The sequence below is a fragment of the Sander lucioperca genome, chromosome 6, assembly GCF_008315115.2.
Source record: "Sander lucioperca isolate FBNREF2018 chromosome 6, SLUC_FBN_1.2, whole genome shotgun sequence".
Classification (NCBI taxonomy): domain Eukaryota; kingdom Metazoa; phylum Chordata; class Actinopteri; order Perciformes; family Percidae; genus Sander; species Sander lucioperca.
The window spans coordinates 1,480,809-1,507,950 of NC_050178.1; the positions used below are offsets into that span (position 1 = coordinate 1,480,809).

The following is a 27,142-nucleotide window of genomic DNA, read 5'->3' on the forward strand; positions in this document are numbered from 1 at the left end:
TGTTTTTTGAGTTTCCCATCTTGATGTGTGCCATTCCATCAAATGTACCTGTGATTTTCCAAAAAATGTATCACAATAAGGACAAAAAGAGAGGAAAAATGGCATATAACTTCAAGAAACTCTCCTTAGTCTAGCCAGATAAAAAAAACAAGTATAAGTACGTAGTAGGGGCAATGCTGGTAACCCTTTCCATAAGCTGGTATAAGTAGGATGAGCTAAGGACAGGAGCTGAAGCGTCTCTGTGAAGACTTTGCAAAGACTCCTCCTCTCAGTTTTATAACATTGCGACAATATGTGGGATGGAAATGGGTAAAGTCCCTCTATTTACAGGCCCAGGAGGAAACTGTGATCTGTCGGCTGCTCTGAAAATACAGTAGGAGTGTTGGAGGAAGTCAGAAGTCATCCAACAAGAAGTCCAGAGCTGTGACATACGTGGATACATCTACATTTACAGCTGATTGATTACACTTTATGGTGAGTGTGTATACTTTATGTTGATACATCAGTTTTTTTAAAGATTATTTTTTTGGGCATTTCAAAGCCTTTATTTATAAAGGACAGCTGAAGACATGAAAGGGGAGAGAGAGGGGGGGGAATGACATGCAGCAAAGGGCTGCAGGTCGGAGTCAAACCGGCAGCCCCTGCGTCGAGGAGTAAACCTCTATATATGGGCGCCTGCTCTATCAGGTGAGCTACCCAGGCGCCCAATACATCAGTTAGATTGATCAAAGTGATAGTACTTACATTCTGTACTGATAACGGATGCTAAAGCTCTGCCTCTGAGTTTTCCCTTCTTTACTTTGGTTTCATGAACTGTGGTTGCACATTGGTCTGTGACATAAAACATTTAGCAGGAGAAGTGATTTCTTGTGCTAAGAAAATAACTGGAAAACCACCGCCTGTGATCCACTTTAGACATTTTGAATATTCCCAAATTGCAATTCTGTTGCTTTGATTTAAGTGTCAGGAACACTTGAGTATAAGTGTAAATATTTGCATGTGATTAAATACATACTACATTTCAGTATACATTTGTTTAAATAGTCATGTTGGCTTCATGAAGCAGTACTAGAGCCAAAGCATGTGTGACTGAGGTTATTCTGAGGTGGGTTGTTCCTCATTTAGCCCTCCTGTTTGTTTAGCGGGGCTTTCAGATGCTGATCCAGTTACTCAACAGTAAAGGCACACTGAGCTCATACAACCACACCCACTCCATGACTCACAGATTACACACTCATAATGCCTGACTGACAGACTCATGTTTTCACTTCGTCAATCTGACAATAAGCAAACTTTTGATCTTTCAGCGTGACAGATCTGAAGCCTTTTATATACAGCATGTTGTGATTCGCCAACAGCCTTGAAGAGATGATTTTAACTTGGCATTATGTTAATTACAGAGAGCTTTCCAGGGAGGAAACAAAACCATCCTTTCTGAGTTTCCATCTCTAGAGCACACTGATTGCACCTGTGTTGCTATAGACAACATCCAGTAGTTTCTGACGACTAGGTTCTATTTTTGACTTTCTTGTAGATGTAGCCAAAGGACACAGCACTGTCTCACCTGTTCTGCTGTTGAAAGATGGCCACTGCAGCGAAGGACCCACACCTGGGCTCAGGCCCTGATGAGGACGACATGTCTCTGTCAGAGGACGAGTCCGATTCAGACAGCATCCTCTCTGATGACTCGGTACTTCCAGACTACACGCCGGAGATAACAGACGGGCATGCGGCATTAACACTGTATCGAGCATGTGCCCGTAATGAATCCGTCTCTCTGCGGAAAGTTCTGGAGAGAGGGGTTACAAAAGAGGAGGTCACAGAGCTGGACATCAATGGCTGGGTGAGAGTTTCATTCTTAATGGTGATAATTCAGCACATGTAATAGCTCATAATGTCTAAAACACTCCCATGGTCATTGATCCTTACCGTTGACTATTACCAACAGAATGGCTTGATGGTGGCTTGCTGCAAAGGTTTCGTGGACATTGTATATGGGCTTCACACCTGTCCCTTTATAGACATAAATCACCAGGACAATGAAGGCAACACTGCTCTGATGATTGCATCCCAAGCAGGTAGGTTGTACCTACACAACAAACATTACCAAAACAAAACAAAGGTCAAGTTCAGAGGATAAAACAGTAAAGTACAACACAATTATGGTGGAAACAGACAGCAGCAAATATCATATACAGTACTATGTGACTTACATAGACTGAAAACTTTGATTTTGATGTAAACAGTCTAAACCAGCCGGCTTTCAAATGTTACACATTTTCTGACGCACTGCTGATCTCTGAATTCTGTGTTTTTATCTGCAGGTCATGTCAACACAGTCATGTATCTCCTAAACTATTATCCTGGTATAGACACTGAAATAAAGGATTGTCGAGGTTTCACAGCCCTCATCAAAGCTGCTATGACCGGCCGCAATGATGTCGTGGCTGCCCTTGTTATGGCTGGTATGTGTTTTTTTTGTGTTGTTTGTTTGCTTGATTTCCTATTTATTGTCATTAGTCTTAGTCATTATTGCATAATATATGCACTTTCTGGAAAATGATATATTATGACCTTGCTGGCATCATTCTAATACATCACATGTTCATTGACAAAAAAATGAGACCTGAAGAGGTAATTTTATATTGGTTATATATTAGTTTATATATTACATTTTTATATATTCATAGATTTCTAAGTTACAACACTCTCAAACCTATTGCATATTTACATAGATATATAAAATAATATTCAGTTGACTGAACTCTCAGGACTCCAGGCATTCAAAGGCCCAACTTTTACAATCACTATTTTTCGTATTTTCTTCATCCACCAAACAACCTTTGACTTTTGGCAATGTTGCACTCATACAGGAGCTGCTGATTTCTGATATTATCAGGTCTTTTTTTTTTTAAACACACCTGACAGTAGCTCATTAACCAGGACTCTTAGAGCTCTAAATAAACAGTTACAGCACTGGTGATGAGAATAGCTGAGCCCACAGTTTATCTGTCCATATTTGAAGTCAGCTAACTCCTTTCGCGAGTGAGCGTGCCAGTAACGCCATACCGGTTTAAGGGATCATTCTGAAGACATTATCGCATCTTAACACACCCTCCAGTAACCTCGACTTAGTAGTATTGCAGGCTGGTTATAGATTAGCCACTTGCAGAGTTATTTGAAGACTGCACATGTTTCCAATCTAAAATATCTACTAGTCATAAATCTTTGTTTAACATTGCAGTGGGGCTGCAAATAATTATTATTTTCTTGATTGAATGATTTATGATTATTTAGTTTTCTCGGTTAGTTGATTAATCCTTTAGTCCGTGAAATGTTTAAAAGCACAGGAAAAAAATGAAGTTCACAATTTCACAGAGCCCACAGTGGTGTCCTCAATTTGCTTGTTTTGATTGATAGAATAATCGTGCAGCTCTGCATTGCAGCTAGCGCTGGACGATCTGATCTGCATCATAGATGTTCTTATGATTCCTTTGCTCTACCATCTTTATTTCCAGGGGCTGACATACATGCCGTAGACTCCACAAAAGGAAAATGTGCTCGGGACTGGGCGCTGAAAACAGGTCGCTATGAGACCCTTTGTCATCTCCGCCGCCTTAATAAGCGGCCAAGAGCTGAACAGTTCTGTGAGAGTTATATCCCTGAGTGGCCTGAGCTCAAGAAGAGGGTAGCCAAGGCCACAGCTGGGAAAAGTGCCACAGAAAAAATCACCCAGCGGATCAAAAACACATTCGGATTCAGATTTCCTCATGACCCCGAGGACAACGGGGCCTTGGACCACATGGTGCGCATGACCACCAGTGTCCACAGTCCCCTCATTTCAACTGGATGCCGTCCACTCTGCCCTACAAGCCCTCCTGAAGTGGGGAAGAGGCGCATGGCTGTGCCAGAGCTGATGAAGAAACACACAGATAAGGAATTAGAAGAGAGCTCAGTGTGTCACAGCAACGGCTCAGTATCAAACATCAATCACACAGTTCACTCTGCAGAGTCAATCCCTTCAACGTGCTGTGCTGAGACTGGGCGGCGAGGCAGCAGCCTCTCATTGGCTTCCACTAAAGTTGCTTCTACATTCATTCCACGCAGTATGGCGAGAAGGAACAGCATATTCCCCTCTGGCTGCATCCCCAAGATCGACATCAGCAGGCCTTCAGATGCAACGCCAAAGAAAGAAAAGAAGAAGAAGAAGAAGGACAAGGGCTTCCTGGAACCACCCAAGTGGAGGTACAAGGAGATCAAGGAGGAGAAAAAGAAGGAGAAAAAGAAAGCTGAGAAAGAAAAAGAGAAAAAGGAGAAAAGTAAAGAAAAAGACAAGAAGGCCAAACACTAAGAGTTTGAAAATAAAGGGGAGTTCTGCTGTACGAATCATCCCTTTTTAAAACAAACTGCTTTTTGTGTACAACTCAGGGCTTGAAACTTCCAAACCAAATATCTTGGAAATATTCAACAAATATAGAACCTAAGCCATAAAGGGGAAATAGGTAAGAGAGGAGATTTCTTTTCTTCCTAAAATTGAATGACAGAGGACCTCAAACGAGCAGTGCAGAGCCTCTTTGGGAGGAGTTTGAAGCTTTTAGCCTCTAATTTGTGTTGAGATAAGTATATTTTGAGTTAGGATAGAAACTAAGTTTATTTTTCCATAAATATATACAAAATGTATAGAATCCAATTTTTGTATTTTTTTTTATGATTATGATACAATGCATAAAAAATATATTTACTGATTCAGTTTCATAGTGCTAAATCATTTCTGGGATCTACCTCATCATTCACATAAAGACACAAACTGTATACCTGCATATCTGTTTATTATGCAAGCTGTAAATATAGAAACACATAGCTACGTCATAGCTCATTTGTGTTAAATAATATTGTTTTATGTTTTGTGTTTTTTTCTAAATAGCTAGCCAAAAACCAATTGTAAATACCATACAGTATGGCAAACATGCATCACAATGTGTTTATTAAAGGTAATTCTAGTTTTTATTGCCATTTTCTGCATAACATATTCATATATGTCCTGCTTTTATGTAATGAGAAATTACAAATAAATATAGGACAGTGAAGGTTTAAATTCAATCAATTTATTTATTCATTGGTGTTGCACTAGTCAATATTTTTATATTAACAATGGATCAAATGTAATGTGTAATGTGAAAGGTGTTGCTCGTGATGAACCCACAAGGAGTTACCACCAAACTCAGCACATATAACATTTAACAGCTAAAGAGCCAGATATATTTCTCAGGGGTTTGTGGAGAACAAACCAGAGCTTAAAGAAAAGTGAATATTGGATTTTTCCCATGAATGCTAATAAACTTTATATGGTGAAAATACCTGTATGTCCATGTTGTATTTTCAGCTTGTTCTGCTACCCTGATTGACCGAAAATAAAAATAAATTGGAAACTGCAGATTTAATGTTCAAAGGCTGAAGGCAGTTCAGACCAAAGACCATAACTAAAGACAACAATCCCCTGGCATAGAGTATGATACATATGCATCATATTTGCAGAAACAGCATTTCCTCTATTCATCTAATAAATGGGGGATGACCTTACAGCAATGACAGCCTAATGACAAGGAAAGTTAGCTAGGACCTGGTGTTGACAAAACGTAATTTGTGAGAGACCTTTGTGACCTGATATGTAGGGGGGGGGGGGGGTTTTACAACACCACCCAATAATCAAAACTGGCCTTTTCCCGCTAAGTTTTTGTTCCATTTCAATGTTTTTGCCGCTTTCTTTCAACGTTTTTCTTGCTTTTTTCAGTTGTTTTTTTTTTTTAAATATATGCAGACATGTCCCAGGACCTCCCTAGATAGTTGGAGATCTCAACCCTCCCAAAGTTGAACCCAAAGTTACGCCCTTGTATGTATGTATTGGTCTGTATTGTGTTGCATATCTATCTCTCAATGTCTGCTACATCCAGTACATCCTCATGATGTTGACCTTTAACCTAGATGTATTGATAGATAGATAGATAGATAGATAGATAGATAGATAGATAGATAGATAGATAGATAGATGATTACTCACCTCTTTAATCCGCAGTCTGTGGCTGTCTATGCTGCAGCCTGCTGGTGGAGAATGTTAGTAAACTGTTCACTGACAGCCTAGTGCTCAGCTGTCATCATCACGCCTCGCCACCTCAAACGTTAGCTAGCTAACTAAATGTCTTAATGTAATGAACCGGGAATTTATTGATCATGGCTAACCTACGGATTTCGTTAACTGCCTTGGTTGTTCAGGCCGTCCTGTACAGAAACTGCGAGGGTGAGTGACTTGTTTGTTCTGTCCATAAGCTGCTGCCGTCAAGGCGAAAGAGTGTGGCGTTAGCTGTTAGCTGACGTTAGCTAGCCTAGCCCGGCACATTGAATTGACCCACAGACATTAAATCAGACTTCATGTGTACAAACCTGGCAATTATTTAAATACATTTCATGTAAATGTAACAACACGATATCTCGCCGTATTTCTATCGCTGTCGGAGCTAGATAGACTGGTCTGAAGTAGCAGTTAAAAGGTTTTTTAGGTAGCTCAGTGAATTATTTAGCTGTAAACAACAGAGTTATAGACTAGCTTAGCCTCAGCTTTTAGTCGTGGTTATTTAACTTGCACAACTAAATAGACGGTTGTCACCGCTCTGTACAATATTTCCCTAATATTTTTAAACGTTTAATTACCTATTTGTGTCACAGTAATGATATCCACATACACTTTACATGTAGCTATTTAGATAATGATGCCATGAGGATATTATGATGTGTGTGTGTGTGTGTGTGTGTGTGTGTGTGTGTGTGTGTGTGTGTTAAGATTGCAGAGTGCTCAAATGTTAATGTAATTACAATGGATGTACTCAAATTACAGACATTAGTAATCTCATATCTATAGCATCCAGGCACAGATATGGAGATGATTGTTGCTAAAAAGATAGATTTACACAGATGTTTAATATCGTGTAATACAACAAGTGTACCTGTATCTGGTAGATTATTATACAGTTTATCATGATATGGAGCCTGGTGAGTCTAGTGTGTTCACTCAGTGCCTCGAGTAGTTTCATCTGTTTGTATGAAGCAATATTCCACTTTTACTTCTGTGTATGAGAGATTAGAAAGTATTAACAGTAACAACAGTAGGCTACTAACAGTAGGTTGCTAATATGTGTGGCTTGTTATCTGATTGGGCAGAGTAGGAGTGGGCAATATGTTTAATATTCTTATTTATCATCCATAATTCCTGGAAATGTAATAGAAAACCGTTAATAGATCAAATAAGCAGGTGGAAAGAAATTAAAAATAGTTAATCACATTAATGCAAAAATCCTGTAAATACAGTATTGCCATGAAGATCACTTGGGAGGAACTAACAGTTATTTTCATTATTATTTAAATTGGCAATTATCTTCTTAATGAAGCCATTATTTTTCTATAAATTGTCAGACAACTGGGGGGATGACATATTTTATATATTTATTTTTTTTAGTCTAAAAGCCTTGGATAAGATAATCCTTTTCTCACATTTGAGAAGCTGAACCAGTTCATGTTTGGTGTTTTTGCTTTGATTGAAGGGATTATCAAAATAGTTGCTGATTAATTGATCCAACCAACAAAAAAATATATTTAAGGACAAATATATTTAAAGGTGCTCTAAGCGATGTCATGCGTTTTTTAGGCTACAACATTTTTTGTCACATACAGCAAACATCTCCTTACTATCTGCGAGCTGCCTGTCCCCTGAACACACTGTAAAAAAACGCGGTCTCTGTAGACAGCCCAGGCTCTACACACGACAACAAAAACAAACTGTGCCAACCTGCACCACCAAACATAACAAACAGTCTTCCAGCGTTCCAGTCAATACCCGACAAGAAGGATTTGGGGGTCGGGGTTGGGGGGTTAGTGCGTGGAAGCACGGAAGGGAGTGAGAGGGGACGGGATGAGGAGGAGGGAGGGACGAGCTAGCCTCGTTTTTTTTGAAAATACTTTGAACGTCAACAAGAAGTGCCATCACCCAACATCGCTTAGAGCACCTTTAAGGAATAGTCGCCACAGTATAAATGGTATACATCATCAAATCCCCCATAGGACAAAGTTATGTTGAGAAATGTGGAAACTGTTCCTTCTCCTTTTTTCTGTCAATATAACCTGTGAATAAGTGCTAGTAACACATTAACTATACAGCACACTCCTTTGAATCCCAACACAGTGCACTGTGTGACTATTGTCTTCAAAAGTATGGAACATAAAGTTGTTACTTGGGGTATATGTCATAAAACATCTCATCTGGTTGTGTTTTGGTTGAAAACAGAAAAAGATCACCTACTGCTCAAGCAGCTGAATTCCAGTGGTGATATGAACTGTTGTGTATTTCACAAGGAAACACGTTTTTACATTGTGATTTACTGTATTTTAACCACTGAAATGTTTTTGTTTTAAAGGTAAACATTCAGAAAACACCTTTTTACTATTGCCTTTTTTATCCCAAATTGAACTGTAGTGGTCAGTATCTTGGCTGTATTTCTTCTCTAAAGGTGTTTTTAAAACATTCAGCCCAATGTGGATTGTGAGTTGTGACATTTATAGCTATGAAAAGTCTGAAATGTCAGTCTCATTTCATGTTTAGTCAGCATTTTCTTCCTTATTTCTTCTCTGGTTGTTTTGTTTTTCGTATTTGACGACCAGCATCTGTCATGTAGGTGTTGGCATTGTATGAGTCAGCACCACAAAGCACATTATCTCTACATTTCCCTCATTTGATGTAGATGGCACTAAAGTTCAGGTGAATGTGTGTGGGTTTTCTAACAAACACATCCAGCACACAGGCTCTCTAGAAATGTTGTTTTCTAATGAGAATCCAATGGGGGCTTTTTCAGAAGTACTGGAATGTGACATCATTTCTGTGTCTTAATAATCTTTGCAATACATCACTCATCTAAAAATGTTCCTTTAGTACTTGGAATATTTAAGGGGCGCTGCTGCATAATTGTTTTACTCTCTAACCTTGTCAAGTAGCTGCCCCTAGCGGGTTTCCCACAAACCGAACTAATTATATTGAGATCATCTTTAGCAACCAAAAAGTGAGATGTCACATGCCAAAGAAACCACAGTAGAAGTTCATCACTGACAAAGTATTACTAGTTATTGTCCTTTGTTTTTGGGCTTCATGTAAGGATATGTTGCATATTGTTTGTAGGGGTGTAACAATACATCGATCTGGATTGATATTAGGGGTGCACCGATCCGATATTAAGATCGGATATCGGTCCCGATATTAACAAAATAGCTGGATTGGGGATCGGAAAAATGAACAGATCCATGGGCCGATCCAGTTTTTTTCCCTCGGTCGCACGTGTGTCGCATGCTAGAAGAGTTGAGTGTACAGATAAATAAGAATTCAACACATTACATCTATGTTATTTTGTCTTAGTTAGGAAAGTAATGTTTAGTTAGGAAAGTCTGGTGCCTTTAGTCTCTTCCACATGGTGGAAGGAAAGTATAAGGTGGAAGGTATACAATGTATTATTAATTCAACAACGGTATCGAATCGGTATCGGGTATCGACAGATACACGAAGCCCAGGCATCGTATTGGGACTGAAAAAGTTGGATCGGTGCATCCCTAATTGATATATCGATTCAGTGATCAACAATCCAATATTATCGCTTTTTTTTTTTTTAATAGATTTGTTTTATTCAATAGTGCAGATAGACATGAAAGGGGTGAGCGAGAGTGGATGACACACAGCAAAGGGTACATATCAACGTTAAGATGCACTCTTATTTTGAAATTTCCACTTTATATTAATTATTTTTATTTTTAAAAAAATATCTTATATCTTATCTTATAATGTTATGTATACTGTTACTGTTGGCTGGTATTGCCCTCTACTGCACATGATGTGTACTGTAAGTTCCGGCACAGCTGAGAAGAGAATAAAATACTTTGCTCATACATTTGATGAGCAATGATGATGATACGTTTTGTAAAGTCCAGTATTTTTAATTATGCAAACTATTTCATTTCACACTGTGTTGCTTGTTCTGCCCTCTCCATCCCTGCAGCTCTGTGGTGTAACTGCACCACTGCCCAGTGCGAGAAGACTGGCTACCAGTGTGAGACCGATGGAGCCTGCAAGGCCTCCACCTCCTTAATTGATGGCCAAGAGCAGCACATCCGTATCTGCATCACACGAGACAATCTTGTGCCCCCCGGACAACCGTTCTACTGCCTCAGTGCAGAGGGCTTGCTCAACACCCACTGCTGCTACACAGACTACTGCAACAGCATTGACCTCAAAGTACCCTCAGGTGAGAAAGGTGAAATATCACAAAGCAAACACAGTACGATTGGTACATTTAGTGCTGCTATCACCAAGTGTCTGACCTTTAAAAAAGGTGTGTCTTTACCTGGAGTACTGTACCACACATCTAACATCCGCTCCTTACAGCAAACCCCAGGCAAGAACATGTTTCCTATTTCTACACAGTTTTGTGACTCATGGTTCCTGGGAAGACATGTTTCCTATGGTGTTTTGTACAATGTCCAAAAATATTTAGCAGAGAGTATGTGGAGAGAAGGTTCACATACGTATAGTGTGGATATCTTCATTAAAATGGTTATATGAGAATGGTCAAGAGGGAAAATAAGCAAACCTTTTTACAGTATTAGTCTGCTGTTTTTTTTTTTCCACAGTAAAAGCCTTTTTAGTGTAGAGAATTGAGAATTTCTTTCTTAAATAACTGGGAATAATCAATAGAAGTTAATGCAAGTCTGCTTAGCTGAAAGCTTTATACTTTATACTTTTGTCCCTCATGGACACAAAGCAGTTCATATCAGGGAGTCTGCTTATATGTGCCAGATTTTGCCTTTTAATTCTCTGCTGTTCTCTTTTCAGTCACAACTCAGTCAGGACTCGGGGGAGGCTACGGCCCTGGTGGGACATGGGTGCTGGTGGAACTAGTCGCTGTGATTGCAGGGCCACTGTTCCTGCTGTGTCTGCTGCTGCTGATGTGTATGTTCCTGTATCAGTACCACCAGCGGGCCTACAGCCACAGGCAGCGATTGGAGGTGGAGGACCCCTCCTGTGACCACCTCTACATGACCAAAGACAGGACCCTGCAGGACCTTATATACGATCTGTCCTCGTCTGGTTCAGGCTCCGGTCAGTGCACAACGTGATAATTTAGCTGCAGACCAGCCCTCATGTTGCAGTTTACACTGGTTTGACAATTTTTTTAAATCAAATTAATATCAGAAAACTGCTGATGATGTTCTCATCTTTTCTAAGCAGGTCTGCCTCTGTTTGTCCAGCGAACCGTGGCGCGAACAATTGTCCTCCAAGAGATCATTGGTAAAGGGCGTTTCGGGGAGGTGTGGCGAGGACGTTGGAGGGGCGGTGATGTGGCGGTGAAGATCTTCTCATCCAGAGAGGAGCGCTCCTGGTTCCGTGAGGCTGAAATCTATCAGACCATTATGCTCCGCCATGAAAACATCCTGGGCTTTATAGCTGCTGACAACAAAGGTAGTGACATCACAACATGTTGAAGAATGGATGAATAATTCACAGATTAGGGTTATTGATGTGTGTGATTTGCTTGTTGTGTAATAATTCTTCATCATCAAGTAATAACATTTCTTGTGTATCTCTATATTTCTGTCTCCTGCCCAGACAATGGTACTTGGACCCAGCTGTGGTTGGTGTCGGACTACCATGAGCACGGCTCTCTGTTTGACTACCTGAATCGCTACTCTGTCACTACTGAAGGAATGATCAAACTGGCACTGTCAGCTGCCAGTGGCCTGGCACATCTGCACATGGAGATTCTAGGAACACAAGGTAACAGCAATTTCTTATTTGAAACACGTTCCTTATGTTTTCTCCCCACAGACTAGCACAAGGCCTCTCATGTTGACAACTGACAAATAGATAGAAATGGATAAATACATTATTTTCTTGAAGACATTGTTGTATTATTGAAGGGGTGTCTAAATACTTAAACAATTGCAAGATGGCTTATGCTTCGAAAAAAGATAAATAAATGGTATACCTGTTGAAAAATAGAGACAATGAGAATCCAGTGTGGTGAGATTGCACTTAATTTCTAAATTTAAATAATTAAATGTTATATAATTTGTACCTTTGGTATGGCCCAGGGAAATAGTTTTTGCTCTCATGTCTAAATCATCTGAGGTTATATCCATAATCTACTGGTTATCTTTTAAAGCAGTTCACTACTGAATCCTCTGCTTAACTATCCGTCATGAAAGATTAAAGTTGAGGACATTTTGTTGCAGAAAAAGAGGACCGTTTTCTATTTTTATCAGCCAAACTGATGCCCCAAAAAGGAAAATTGCATAGCTAGTTGTAGTTTCTATTTAGTTTTTCAGAAAAAAAGAGAGTCTATAGTTGATAATGACATGTTAAAAAACTAATTTAGAGATATGAATTGAATTCATGTTTTGGTAGGAAAGCCAGGTATCGCGCACAGAGACCTGAAGTCCAAGAACATCCTCGTGAAGAAGAACTGCACCTGTGCCATCGCTGACCTGGGCTTGGCTGTCCGTCATGACTCTGCCACAGACACCATCGACATTGCGCCCAATCAAAGGGTGGGCACCAAGAGGTCTGTGTCGATATTCAGATTCAGATTCAGATTCAATTTTATTGCCATTAAGCAGATTACAAGTACAGAGCTAATTAAATGCGGTTAGCATCTAAGCAGAAGTGCAAGAATATAGCGATATACACATAAAGTGCAGGAGTAAGTATTGCAACTCTAAATTACAATATGTACAAAAAATAAAGTATCAGTGAATATATTAAAAAGTAGACAGTAGGGATTGCAAATGTGAGGTATGTACAGTATGAACATCAACAAACGAACAGTTGGATGATATATGTGCATGTATGAACATAGTTAAACGGTGAGGTTGTTTCGATATTAACAAATATGAATAATGCAAGTAACATGGTATATGTACAGAACATTGTTAAATAGTATGAATACATTGTTAAATAGTATGATTATATGCACACCTGCAGCAGCTGACCGTCCATTCTCACAGATATCTTTGACACCTTTCCTAGAAAACCCTTTAACTGTGTAACTCTGCACATAATTACAAACTGGGGTTGTTTTTACATCCCTCAGGTATATGGCTCCAGAGGTTCTGGATGAGACTATCAACATGAGACACTTCGACTCATTCAAATGTGCTGATATCTATGCTTTGGGGCTGGTCTACTGGGAGATCGCATGCCGCTGTAATAGTGGAGGTCAGACTCTTTTGTTTTTACACTGGATACTCAACCTGTGTTCTTTGATTTTTTTTATTGATGTTAACAACTGAGATCACAGCACTGATCTAACCCCAACATTGTCCTGTGTTATCAGGTATCCATGAAGAGTACCAGCTGCCCTACTATGACCTGGTACCTTCTGACCCTTCCATAGAGGAGATGAGAAAGTTGGTGTGTGACCAAAAAATACGACCCAACATCCCCAATTGGTGGCAGAGCTACGAGGTATAAAAATGATCGATTAAAGCTTAACTTTTGTCTGTTTTTTCTCTCCTGTTTAAGATCTGCACTTACACTGTGTCTTATTTTTTTAAGTTTTGGTTATCATTCATGTCTAAAATCAGAACATTGTACTCATCAAGTTAATTGCTAAGATCTAGGAATGCTGTGAAATCACTAAAAAGAAGTCTAAGAGGTTATCAGGTTAGTCCCCCAGGGTAAAATTATTTATATAATATATATGGTTAAAATTATTACTCAAAACATATTTGTCACACTGTCTATCGACTGTTTTCCTGTGCCATGAGGGATGCACATTTCGGGTGCACTTGTTCTCAGTTAATAAGGCTAAACTGATGTCCTTTTTACAACTAGAGCCAGTTACATCAGCCGGTATTACTAGATTATCGGTATCTATTATAGTCATTTCACATATCTTGGTCACATTCTTCCTCATTAGAAATCTTTATGTTTAAGTGATTTTCTTATGTTAAAAAAAAAAAATTAGGCTTGCGAATATCAATAATCAGCTTTAAAAAGCCAGTATTTGTTGGGCTTTGTTTACAACCTGTCAGATTGTCTGACATGTTTCTTGCCCAATTGGATTTTCCAGATCTCAGCAATGACGGCCAAAGCTGCGAAAATAAAACCAATGATGGAATAAACTGATTTGTCCATTAAAGCTCTTTTTGTAATGCAACTTTTATGTTTTTATTTATATTTTCAAGCCAAATTAGTGGATTGACATTGGCAACACAATACTTGTACAGGAACAGAGTCTTTCAAACACTATACATACTGACTACTTGAGCTACATTTGTATCATCATAATCAATCATACTGTATTGTAAGCTCTTAATCCTTATTTGCTTTTTCCCACTACTGTTCTAGGCCTTGCGGGTTATGGGCAAAATCATGAGGGAGTGTTGGTATGCTAACGGAGCTGCCCGCTTGACAGCCCTGCGCATCAAGAAGACCCTCTCCCAGCTCAGCATTCAAGAGGACATTAAAGTCTGAGCAGTCAGCAGAGCGCTGAGAAAGAGCACTGAGCAGGAGCCGACTTCCAGACTGTAAGACACTGAGAGGAGGTGACAGGGCCTTCTACAAAGAACGCACAGAGTAAGAGAATATGATGGAGATTCGCACTTTGTAAAATATTACTACATAGACATTCCTGCCAGTTTTGAAGCCACTTGATTTTTGACAAACCCTACCTCGCTTACCCAGCCAAACTACCAAGAACACCTTTCCTCAGCTACTGCTGCCCTTTTTGTTCCTTTCTATATTCCGTACTATTGAGGATCCTTGGATTTCCTGTGTACTTGTATGCAATCGATAACAGGATATGTAATTAACCATTTAACATTTTGAAAATCAGTTGCTGATATTTCCTCAAAGTCTCTTTGATCACAGTCACTTAATAGTTAACAAACAGCATTTTGCTCGTTTTGTCTTTGAAAGGGGGCAAGCTGGGAGGGTTAGGAATGTTTTTAACTTACTTCTTTCTGTTATTTAAATGACTAGATCTTGTGTGGCTATTGTGCAGGTTTCTCTGTCTCACCTACAGCATACAGGCACATCACAAACTGCTTAGAAATCCTTCCAAGACAATAATCCATCTGATTCTGCTACAACTGTGTTGTTTAGTTGTCTGCAGATTACCATGTAAGCATGTACAAAGCAGTTGAGGAAGTTTGTGTAAATGCAGCCCATTTGCTTTCAACAAGGTGTTTTAAGATTTTGAAGTCACTGGAGCGTAAGTGCAACTCGCCAAATATGATTTGGCCTTTGGACCACTTGCCTGGAGCCCTTCCATAAGCTGTTGTAAACCTCAGGTTTTCCTTATGTTTTTGTCTGTTTAGAACCATGTTAACCATGTTATTTAACAATGTTAAATACAAATTTAGGATTATTAAGCAAAAATGCATTTCACTTGGACAGTACATGTAGAGCAACAGCTGCCAGGGACTTGATACAGTTTTTCCTCTCCTTGATATTTTTAGCAGACACACTCGCTGGCTTCAGATTGGGACACTTCTTACAAAACACGTGTATAATATTTAAATGGTAGTATTCCAATCTGATTGTCTCTCGATCAACCCATAGACCATAACCTGCCATGAGAGTAAACATTGCTCCAGCCCCTCAGATAAACTGGTATACACAACATTCTGATAAACCTTTTGCCCTTTGCAGCAGCCAATACTATTTACACTGTACTTTAAATACAGGGCAAAAATGTTTTATTTTTAATACACTAACTTCAGGAATCTGAATAATAGTTTGTTTTTATGTTATTTTTTTTATATTGTCAAAGCATGTCCAATGTTCTTTTCCATTCAGGGTGCATTTTCCCTGGCCAAGTATAACTACTGCACATAAAATAGCTTTTTAAGGTGATACTTGTGTAAATAAATGTATGATGGTACTTAGGTTATGTTTTAGATGGTTAAATCTTTTATATCAGCTTTTTGGTTGGTGGGAAGAAAATTACTTCTGTCTTGACTCTTGCTGTAATTTTTTACCTCTGAAGTGACATTACTGTGTCAGACACACTGCTTATGTTGACTTTCTCCTTTAGCCCTCTACTACTGCGGAGCAGTATTTGATTCTTAATCAATGTTTTCCCCTCACAACTCCTTTTGTTCACCATACATTACCTCCTTAATGTGCAAATTGTATGTGGATTGTTTCCATCAAGCTAACATTGTCAGAAACCACTGTCTACATTTTATTTGTTTTCAGGAAAAAAGCTGCACTTTTGTCTTTAGCTGTATGCAAATTCAACAGGTACTGTCTGTGTGTAGTCTTTCCCATGCTATTTATATTTGTATGCTGTGAGTCTATATAAAAGCCTGAAAGGCCACATGTGCACTACTACTGACCTTGCAGCATTAAAACCAAATTGTTGATGAGAACAACAATGAGAATGTTTATACAAATCATGCCAACCAGTTGCAGTACAATTTAACTGGAAACTGTAAACAGAGTCTGACTTTTTCTTTGAGAGAAGAAATGTTGAAACTAAATACTACTAAAATGTCTCAATGCTGTCTCACAAATGTGTTTGACCAATACTTAAAATCACTTGCTCACTGCACTGTATTGTATTAGTCTAACAGGATGTTTGTAAGAATGAATAGACTGCACTTGATGCTGTTGTTTTTGACTGTGGAGCTCTACTGTTTGATAGGTAGTGTAGTGTCAACCATATTTATACACTAAAGGGGTACGCTTGTCAAATTGTATCTGCCTTACAATGTATACAAATGCATAGTGTATTTAAGGTGTTAATACCTTGCTCAACGTATCCTCATGGATAATTAGGAGGGTGTGAGTCAAAGAAATGAGGTATTATTCTACAGTTTGTGACAACTCCCAAGTCTCTGTCAGGTCATGGCAATGAAACAACTTCATCTATGTAAAAAACATTCAGGACTTCAATCATGTACCTTCTAATATAGAGTAATAAATGCAATTGTTTTCCAATGTGGTGACCATTTATTTTATGTTCTTTCCTCTTGGCCAACTCCAACTTTGTATTAAAAAAAAACATACATTATATTTATTATATATGTTACATCTTTAGACACAAGTTATATGTGATATATAAGATTTGTGCATTTAATAACTACATGGGCATTTAGAGAGTGCAGACCTCCACCTAGATATGCCCTATCTCACAATGTTAAATATTGTGAATTTCCCCAGTTGGGAACTCATTTGTTCAATTATTCTGACACCACAATGAAAATAATTACTGTATCTGTGCTGTGATTCTGAGCCACTCCAAAATGTCATGGGTTCTTCCTTGGTCCATGCTACAGCTTTCCACCAAGTTTCATGATCATTTTTTCTGTAATCCTGCTGACAGACAAACAAACCAAACCGAAAAGCATAGCCTTCTTCAGAGGTAATAATAATACCATTTAAAACGAACTCTCAAAAAAAAACTTTATTGCTCATGCTTTCAATCATAATCTCAATGCAGATTACTATAAAAACTGTCAATTTACATACAGTTGTAAGCATTCAATTTCATATATACCAAAACAGAAAGTATGACATTTTCCTGCCCCATCCTCTTTAAGAAAATAGTAAGGAAATGCTGGTTTTGAGTGATTTTGATAAAGTCCCCTAAACACAATGAACAGAAAAAGGTTGTATAAATGCATAAAACTTGATGTTCAGACATGTCATCACTGACTGTAATTGACATCAACATAACATTCCAAAATAGTTAGAAATCCGAAAACAAACAATGCCACAAAAACCATTGGTTTTCAAGTAATGGGCCACTTTTTCAATAACTGATGAGATTTTGCAGCATTGAAGCAATAAGCAATTCCCTTTAACGCTAATGCCAAAACCCAAAGTGTTAGTAACAAAATAGGCAGAAAAAAAGGTGTCTTTAAAGTAACATGTACAAGCCATTTAGCATTGTGTTATACATGACAACACAGACAAAACATAAAACCCATAAATATCCAGGATACAGCACCATTTATGTCATCTCTTACAGCTGATTCATCAATGCTGTTCTGGACTTCACAAATGAGGTTGTCTCGAGAGCCTAAAGTGCTCTTTCAGGTTTGCTGAATTCTCCGCACACTGGTATCTGTGGTAACTTGATTTAATTACTGACAAATGTACATTTACATTTTGGAACAACAGGTCTGAAGTTGAAACCTGCAAAAGCCCTGGCTTATTAAAAATTGAGTTAGACCATGACCAAGATTTTCAAAAAAAAAAAAAAGACCAGTGCAGACTACTGGCCATTTCCAAGGCATAGTGTTTGAATGATAAATTAAGCTAGATAATCTTTTACAATATTCACACAAAAGTAGCATGAAGCTAGTTGTTGTGTATGTACAGTATGTACCACACATACATACAGATAAATACTTCTGTAACCATATGACCATCAATATGCAAATTGGTAGTTAATCAAGGTAAAAAACGATTTAGAAATAAATCCTCCACCTGCATTTAAATAATCAAACTAGCTGGATAACAAAATAATTTAAGCTGGAAAACACCATCCATACTTGTATGTACAAAGAACAGGCCTTAAGCAATTGCCAGGAACGTGCCAGAACAAAAACGCACACCGAATGTTAATCTGAGAAAGTGACATGTTGTTTAAAATGACCCTTACATAGGCTTTATGTGCATCTAGATTTCAGTCTTGTTATAGAAATGAAATGCTGCCAAGAAAAGGCAACACAGGTATATCAGTTTTCCTTTAGCTTGTAACTGATTACATCATTTATACTATTGGGAAAACATTTTTAATCAAAGCATTAATGGTCCTCCTCTATGTAGTTTAACAAGCACTAAGGTGGGAATGACGCCTTGTCATCCTGAGAGGCTACAGCTCCTCCTTATAGGTCTCTGGTGCTTTTACATCTCTCTTGGCTCTCTCTCGGCTTGGAATTTGGCTCGATTTACAGGAGCTTCTGTATGTCTTGTGCTACCTACAATTTTATTTTGCTGCGTTGCTAAAGCTTCATATTTCTGCAGCGAGGGAGAGATTGCCATGTGTGGATATAGAAGGTCTGGTTACAGGAGATGGGTGATGATACTGTACCTCAATCTAATGTCTAAATTCCCCTCTCACATGCCTTTTCTTTCTCCCTTTGCTCTGACCTCTTAAAACTGTGTAGCCTTTCCTTGTTTGAGTTACTTAGTCAAGCTGTGCCTGTGGACAGAAAAATCAAATCATCACTTATTTTACCATGAACATGTTTAGGATGTATAAATAATCACACTGCTTTTAATACTACTGATTTTAATAGTACTTCCTGTATTTATAATATGATGTTGCTTCTATTAAAAATGTGTCAGTTGCAAAAAATCTTGAGACAGCTACCCAACTGTACTTACCCTCTTCTCCATCAGTCAGCACTAGTGCCTGGAGAATATCTGAAAGGGAGACAATTCCCTTCACCACATCCTGCTCGTCCACCACCACCAGCCTGTGCACCTGAAGGACATACAGGAGGACCATCAATGTTACTTTTACCTTTTTAAAACAGTATTTCTACCATGGCCAGAAGAATGTATAGAGTAACTGTCAGATGTCATCGAACTATACACACACAGCAGCATTGATAACAAGAGACAGAGTAGCTAGGATTCCTTTGAGTTTTTATTTAACGCAGAATTGGAGAAAAGCTGGTTATAGCTTGAGTGTTCCTCGATTTAGGACTTTGATTGAATAAGAAGAATAAAGTGTGGAGGAACATTTCAGACATTGTTCATCATAGGCTATTCATGTTCATTACACTCTGGACAGTAATAGCCTAAAGCAACAGGGGGCAAACTGGCCACATAGACTGTGACACATAATGACATCCAACTCTCACCTCGGCTTCCACAAGTCTGTTGATGATGGCCTCCAGGGTCTCGTGCCTGTGGCAGGTCAGCACTCCTTCAAAGTACTGAGAGCGGTGCTGCAAGGCTTTGGTCACCGTCACATCCAGGTTGTTGTACGTCTTCTCTGCTGCCAGGTTCTGTATAAACACAGGCCTTCAGGTTAAAATGTTTCATTATCTTACATTGCACATTAAATACAGTTACATTTTTAGCCAGTATAAATGAATATCCTAAGCAAGGCTGGGTAAAATATATCACGCTATATGTCATTATACATTCAAATATTGATATACAGTATATGGTGATACAGTAGATGGCATGAGGTAATTATCTTGCTAAAAACAATATTACAAAAAAATAAACATTTAAAAAAATTCTACTGTCTTACATTTTATACTGTATGTTGTCATATCGCCAAACTGTACTCTTAATATAAGAGCTGCACTGATTACTCAATTAATCGATCAACAGAAAATTAATTGTCAACTATTTTGATAATACATGAATTGTTTTCAAACAAAATTTCCAAGGATTTGCTAGTTAAAGCTTCTCAAATGTGATGATTTGATGCTTTTATTAACAATTCATATCTGATTGTTATCTAAATATTTTGGGGGTTTGGACTGTTGGTCAAATAAAGCAAGCAATCTGAATGCATCGTCTTGGGCTTTGGGAAATTAAAGCAGGCGCTTTCACTATGTGCTTATAAGCAGCAACAAAAAAGGTAAAAGACAGATAACAACTTACTATAACATCAAATTTTGAGTAGATATCCACCACTCGACCTGCAAGAGAGGCAGCCTATCACTACACAAATGAAATTCAAGAGGTCTCTGGTCACTAAATGCAAAATCAACAAGGATGTTATTTCAACCAGCCCTACATACCTTTGTCATCCACAACAGGGAGCGCCGATACTCGCTGCTCAACAAAAATACCCAGCGCCGTGTACAGCGGTGTGTCTGTGCGGACCACTGCTATGTTCTGGAATGTTCCGATGTTCAGGTCCTCTAAGGTTTGTCTCAAGAATGAGGGTTTTGGCATCTCCGATATCTGAAAACAATAACAAGAGATTGTGCACACTTTATTTAAATTGTAGGAGAACGGATGTCTTTGTAAAAGAGTTTTATAATTTACCATGTTCCTTAACTGTAGACAACAGTCTTTACTCCAGGGTTCCTACACATTTTCCATTTCAAAATTCCATACTTGTATTTCCAGACTATGTGGATGTCACCGTGCAAACAATAACTTCATTATTTAAATAAATTATTTGAAAATCCAACTGTTAACACATGGCATATCATAGTATTAAGTACAGCCCAACATTTCTGCAGCACCCCTGTGGGTAGGTAGACTACTATAGCTCATACAAATCAATTTAAACCAAACCCAGAATTTCATTCAAACAGCAATGAACTGTGCAATTTAACTGTTACCATTAGGGGTTGAAATTAGTCAAACATGACATAACATAAAACTGTTCACTATGAACCCTATTCAAGAAACTAAAAATAAAGTAAAATGAGCTGACCACTTTGTCGTAAGAAACTAAAAATAAAGTAAAATAATTACATATATTAAAATAATGCATTTTTAAACTTAACACAGAACATATATTTAACATAAAGTATTTAATCACAAACGTTCAGTGTCTCTGTTTTTCTCTCCTGCCATAGGCATAGCCTATCACTTAAATACATGAGGCACAACACACACACGCAGACACACACAGTTACAGTTTACTCCACGGAACCTGCTATGGCGTTAGTAGTGAATTGAAGAGCTACGCAAAAAACACCCTTTGCTAAAACGGCATAGGCTTCCCCAAATCGAGTTGTGGTACGTCTTTTGCCTCGCTGAAAATGCAAATCTCCCTGGTCTAAGCATTTTGGCTGAACTTTATATTTTAGAGAACAACGTATGGTAGAAAGTCTGGAAACACAAATATTTCTCCATACCCTCGTTTCTTTTTTCCATACTTATCCAGACCTGGAAAATACTAAAATCAAATTCCATACTTTTCCAGGTTTTCCATACCGTGTAGGAACCCTGTTACTCTGTACTAGAAATCTGCTGCGTTATTAACAGAATCAAACACTGCAAATAATTTAAAGTATTCAATGTAGTAGTAGTAGTAGTAGTAGTAGTGAGGAGAGAAAACATGAGGGCTTACAAAAAGCTTCAGGAACTTGAGAATCCTCTTGTGTGTGAGAATATAGAGTGTGTTCCCGGTCAGGGGGTCGATTACAGGCAGTCTGTGGATCTTATTCTTCAGCAGTGATGATACTGCATCATACAAACTGTGACAGAGAAGTTTAATTTTATTAATAGCTTAATAAAAAAAAGTGAAAGGAAAAATAGCTAAGAGATAGTAACTAATGTTAGCCCATCAACTGTTGGTATCTTGGCAAGAAAGGTAATAACTCCAAGTGTTAAGTGAAGCATTTGTCTGATAAATACTATGTTTCCAAACATAATTGTAATTGTATTTCCTCATCGACATTTGCTGAGAATGGGCCAACTTTAAAGAGTTACTGCCACAGTATAAACCATCAGATGCCCCATAGTTGTATGTCCCAGCATGCAACATTTGCGTCTTCAGAAAAGTGAAGTTTGACACCAACAAGAAAATGTAGATGCCTGGAACTACTACTGTCAAACCAAGCATAAATAAAAAATAAACAAAACTCACCTTGCATTGGGAGGTATGCTAACCAAGGGCTTAAAAGAGTCTTGAAGATACAACTCTATTATAAACAAGAACAGACAATAAAGTCAAAACCTTCAAGATTAGACGAGTCAGTGAAAAAAAGCACATTACATATTAATTAAACTTTCTCACCTCTCCATGTTTCAATTTTGTGTTCTTCCAACTCATATATCTGAACCTAAAAGATAACAAAAGAGAAAGGGTTAACCTATTTAAGAGGAACTAAGAAAGAAATCCAGACAAGCTCAATACAAATGGAAAAGGAGCATGGGCACATTCAGCAACATATTAGTTAAAACCCTACCTTATTACAAAATAAGCCTAAAGTTCAACTTTAAGATTACATTTTTTACACCTTATCTTACAATTAAAAGGACTAGAACCATTTGGTGTCCACCATCTTACCAATGGAGATTTGTAGTAGCGATGTAGGATGTTAATAAAGTCTGTGATGGTCAACATACCTGTGGAGATGCATGAGGAGAATCAAGTCAGTCCTTTATTTAATTTTGTTTTACACAGTGAGTAAAAGTGTGCCAAATGAAAATTGCCCTTACCAACAAAGCACTGCTTCTTGCTGTCCCACAGAGGCGCCGCTCTTACCCCATTTGAAACAAGAGCAAAAAATGCCTTCTTGACCTGTAAAATTAATCACACCCAACGTCTTCAGTCTAAGTTAGCTAATCAGAGCAGGTTTTTCCCTACTAGAATAAGGCTTCGGCACAACACCCAAGTAGGCATGGGCCGGTATACGATTCTGACGGTATAATAACCTTCAGCAAAAATATCATGTTTTCACAGTATTACAATTACAGCTTTAAAATTTGTTATTTTTTTAAATGTCTGGGTAAAAAATAAAAAAAAAAATTTCCATTGAACACAGTGTATTTTATTTTTAAAACGCACTGGCAAAGAGACGGATTACTAAACTTTCTCTCCTTGACCACTCATAAAAAAACAGCTCATACCTTTGGAACGGCATTACGGAACATTTTTGTGGTTTTGAAACTGTGACTTTTTCAAACCACGGTATACTTTGAAAACGGTAACCGGCCCATGCCTACACCCAAGCTATTTTGAGCACCACCTAAGCCAAATTATTGTAAAATCAATGTGAGCATCATAACTAACCTAAAGATTTTTCTCAGATCTAATGATTGTCCCCAGTGGACTTCTTTAACAAGTTTTGTCTTTAAGCTTTTTGAGGGTTATTTATGGATTATCTGCCCTAACTTTTCCAACGTTTTAGACACATATGGTAATAATAATAGTCCAAAATGATGTGACATTGCATTTTTTTCAAATTGAAAAAGGTAACATTTTCTTGAGGGAGGATCCCTATACCCACCACCAAATAAGCACCTAAGGCGTCCGGTATACTTGCCGCAGCCGACCTGTCGCACGCAAATATGACGTCATGGGAGCACAGTAACTATATATACTCGCGCGTGGTGGTCGCGACACTGGCTACAGTCTTCTCCTGAACAGAGGTGTCGCTAATGAGGAAAGGCTACCGACTTTGCTATTTCTACGGACTAGAAGAAGAAAAAAAAGGTAAACAATGGCAGAACTGGCAGCAGCATTGACGTCAATGTTTTCGATTTGATTTTGATTCGATGACCTACTTCGTCGGATCAAGCCTTTCATTCACCATAAAAGAACTCATCTTAACCCAGTAAGTTTACAAGAGAGACTTGCAGTCACCCTGAGAGTCCTGGCATCTGGTTGCCCTCGAAGTCGTCCATGCTTCCTGTTTCCGCTTTGTCGTGTGCCGCTTAAAATCCTGGTGCGCCAGCGAGATCTACGTAATTTTGACGTCACAGTGGCGTGTGACAAGTCGGCTGCGGCGACTGTAAAAAGGCCTTAAGCATCCCACAAACCTTGGGAAAACACTGCAGAGATATATTCAATTTTCTTTATGTAAAGCTTTTGTTTTACCTGAAGCGATGTATCAAACACAACCAGTTTGGAGCTGGTAGGTACGAGGTCATAACACCGGTGGGACTTCATAAACCTGGTGTACACATTGTGCTCTGGGTCTGAAGGAATAAGAGAGACTATTAATGACACTTGTTCGATGTTTTTAAACGTCACTGTTTCTCAGTTTGGTCTCATGAGATTATACGTAATTTACCCTCTATGACTGGGTCATTTTTGCCCTCAAGATCATCAATAGTCACTGGAATCTGAAATAAAAAGATAAAGGTCAATAAATGTCAGTTTGTGTAGGCAAGCTTGTGAAAATATAAGCTCTGTTGTTATACAAAAGCCTGCATAACATGGCTAAATAATCCCCAGCCTAGCTAATTCACTGATCCCATCATTGATCCCATCAGTGTTATTATAGGTAGAAGCACTTACTGGCCCACAAAGTGAGACTATAGGCGGTTAGGTACAACCCTTCACATGGTTAGTGTATGTATAATGTTATTATTAGGTTAATTTTATGATGGTTCGGGATATGTTTCAGTAAAGTTAAGTGGTTAATGTATGAATGTGTAGATATGCATGCATGCTAATGCCAGATTTAACGGTACACGTAATAGAGTTGTTGCCAGGGTGTAATCCTGACTTTGCAAAGTGTGAAAACGGCAGAGAAGTAAATAATTCAATTTTTTCAATAAAATACACTTCTATTCCTATGTGAAAAATGTTCTTGTCAAAAAGGAGAAAAGTGGACAGTGTATGGTTTTTTCAAGAAAATGGACCAGTTCCTATTTATTCGCAGAGGTAAACAGTAAGCAACTGTGTTTGGCATGTTCACAGCACTTTTCAGTGCTAAAGGAATATTCGTCGCCACTATCAGACTCATCATGACGAAAAAAACAAGAACTTGCAAGGCCAACTGAGAACAAAGAAGATAAATACGTTGTTGGCAGGTTTGAGGAAACAGCAGTCTGTTTTAAGTCGTAGCCGAGAGATCAGCGATGCAGCTGTGAAAGCTAGCTACCTTATCTGCATCAGCATTAAAGCCATACTCTGCCGGTGGGTTTGTGAACACATGCTGAACATGCAGAAATCGTGTGCCATAACAAGCGACTAGCTTTTGGCAACATCAGCCTGACAAGAAACTCGAGAGATTAAATTGGAGTCCCCATGAACTAAAATGAGTTTGACACCCCTGGTGTAACGTTAGGGTATTCATATAGGGCTGCAACTAACAATTATTTTCATAGTCGATTAATCTGTTGATTATTTTCTCGATTAATCGATTAGTTGTTTGATCTATAAAAATGTCAAAACATGGTGAAAAACGTGGATCAGTGTTTCCCAAAGCCTAAGATGACGTCCTCAAATGTCTTGTTTTGTCCAAAACTCAAAGATATTCAGTTTACTGTCACAAAGGAGAGAAGAAACCAGAAGATATTCACATTTAACAAGCTGGAACCTGAGAAATCATATTTTTTTTTAATAAAAAAAAAGACTCAAACGATTAATCGATTATCAAAATAGTTGGCGATTAATTTAATAGTTGATAACTAATCGATTCATCGTTAAACCTCTATATTCATAAATGTCTCACCAACAGGTCCACTACATATTAGGACAGACATGGCACACAAAAACACGCATTGCTTCATTGATAATGACTTATGTAACCATAGACTGTATGGATGTAACTAACTAATAGCTGTTATACACTGAGGTCAGCTAGTTAAACATAAAAAAAAATCGATAGGATAGCTAAACTTAACGTTAGCTAATTCTATAGTTGATTCAGCTGTTATAAAGATTATTTTGACACAGCTGCTATAATTGAACGGTGCCCGGTTGCCAAACCGACAGACAGTAGCATCGCTGTTGAAGTTATGTGCAGGCTGAAAAACGCAAACGTTACTTTTAACACAATAGTAATAACGTTAACTTAGCTAAGCATTATCAGTAAGCTAGCGTCAATGTCTGTTGACATTAACGAACCAGTCGAGGTGACTTTCCATGTCAGCTCTGGCTTTTGTGTCGGCTACCCTGGTGAAGCATTATATAACGTTACAGTCTTGTTTAAGTAACTAGCTATAGTAACTGTACACCGATACCGGGGCTGAAACCAGTAAAAAAAAAATATGTGCCAAGTAAACGTTACTAACAAGTGCGCTAGCCTCAGAACTAGCTAGTTACTCTGCCAAGAATGAGCTAACGTTAGTTAGCTGTTACCGTTAGCATGCTTCGGAAAGTCACGTTAGTTAACTTTGTTAGAAAGCTAATGATCTATACACGCTCAAGTTAGCTACATAACTTACACACTCCATGTTCCTTTCGCCGTATCACCTTCCTTTGCCCGGGTTCGTTTATAACACAGGATGTTGCAAAACCATACAGGTCTTCCGCTACAACTTGCATTGAGCAACCTGAATGGCTGTTGAGTCGAAACCGTAGTGCATGTAGTGTTAACGCACCACAATTTCATGTCAAATGTAGATGATGCTGTGTATGCCTTCATACCTTAAGTGAAGTTACAGTATAGCCCTGTTGTTGTAGTACATCAACCTATGTATTCTCACTGTAAACTG

General features: G+C 38.4%; 3 protein-coding genes across 7 annotated transcripts; 2 read left to right on the plus strand and 1 right to left on the minus strand.

The window, feature by feature from the left end:
* Positions 1-184: 184 nt before the first annotated feature.
* On the plus strand, positions 185-5,357 carry LOC116041662 (photoreceptor ankyrin repeat protein-like). Of its 2 annotated transcripts, XM_036002095.1 has the most exons (6): positions 185-474; positions 1,535-1,843; positions 1,949-2,078; positions 2,325-2,465; positions 3,519-4,334; positions 4,431-5,357. In XM_036002095.1, exons 2-6 carry the CDS (start codon positions 1,583-1,585, stop codon positions 4,433-4,435), a joined length of 1,353 nt encoding a protein of 450 aa, XP_035857988.1. In that variant the 5' UTR covers positions 185-474; positions 1,535-1,582; the 3' UTR covers positions 4,436-5,357. The 2 variants fall into 2 exon arrangements, with proteins under 2 accessions (XP_035857988.1, XP_031143517.1); XM_031287657.2 differs by having other exon boundaries at positions 3,519-5,357.
* Positions 5,358-6,048: 691 nt separating this feature from the next.
* LOC116041661 (activin receptor type-1B-like) lies at positions 6,049-17,032 on the plus strand. Of its 2 annotated transcripts, none has more exons than XM_031287655.2 (9): positions 6,049-6,295; positions 10,086-10,340; positions 10,919-11,185; positions 11,315-11,545; positions 11,693-11,860; positions 12,491-12,647; positions 13,176-13,300; positions 13,419-13,549; positions 14,435-17,032. In XM_031287655.2, exons 1-9 carry the CDS (start codon positions 6,229-6,231, stop codon positions 14,558-14,560), a joined length of 1,527 nt encoding a protein of 508 aa, XP_031143515.1. In that variant the 5' UTR covers positions 6,049-6,228; the 3' UTR covers positions 14,561-17,032. The 2 variants fall into 2 exon arrangements, with proteins under 2 accessions (XP_031143515.1, XP_031143516.1); XM_031287656.2 differs by having other exon boundaries at positions 10,086-10,331.
* Positions 17,033-17,480: 448 nt separating this feature from the next.
* Positions 17,481-27,044, minus strand: LOC116041663 (protein kinase, AMP-activated, gamma 1 non-catalytic subunit). Of its 3 annotated transcripts, none has more exons than XM_031287659.2 (13): positions 26,873-27,044; positions 24,769-24,820; positions 24,573-24,673; positions 23,192-23,273; positions 23,040-23,098; positions 22,767-22,812; positions 22,617-22,671; positions 22,098-22,224; positions 20,809-20,974; positions 20,669-20,706; positions 19,912-20,058; positions 19,430-19,529; positions 17,481-19,244 (listed from the first exon to the last, which is right to left on the minus strand). In XM_031287659.2, the coding sequence occupies exons 1-13, from the start codon at positions 26,879-26,881 to the stop codon at positions 19,234-19,236; spliced, it is 993 nt and encodes a 330-aa protein (XP_031143519.1). In that variant the 5' UTR covers positions 26,882-27,044; the 3' UTR covers positions 17,481-19,233. The 3 variants fall into 3 exon arrangements, with proteins under 3 accessions (XP_031143519.1, XP_035857989.1, XP_035857990.1); XM_036002096.1 differs by having other exon boundaries at positions 24,573-24,691; positions 26,873-27,022; XM_036002097.1 differs by having other exon boundaries at positions 26,864-27,010.
* Positions 27,045-27,142: the final 98 nt, after the last annotated feature.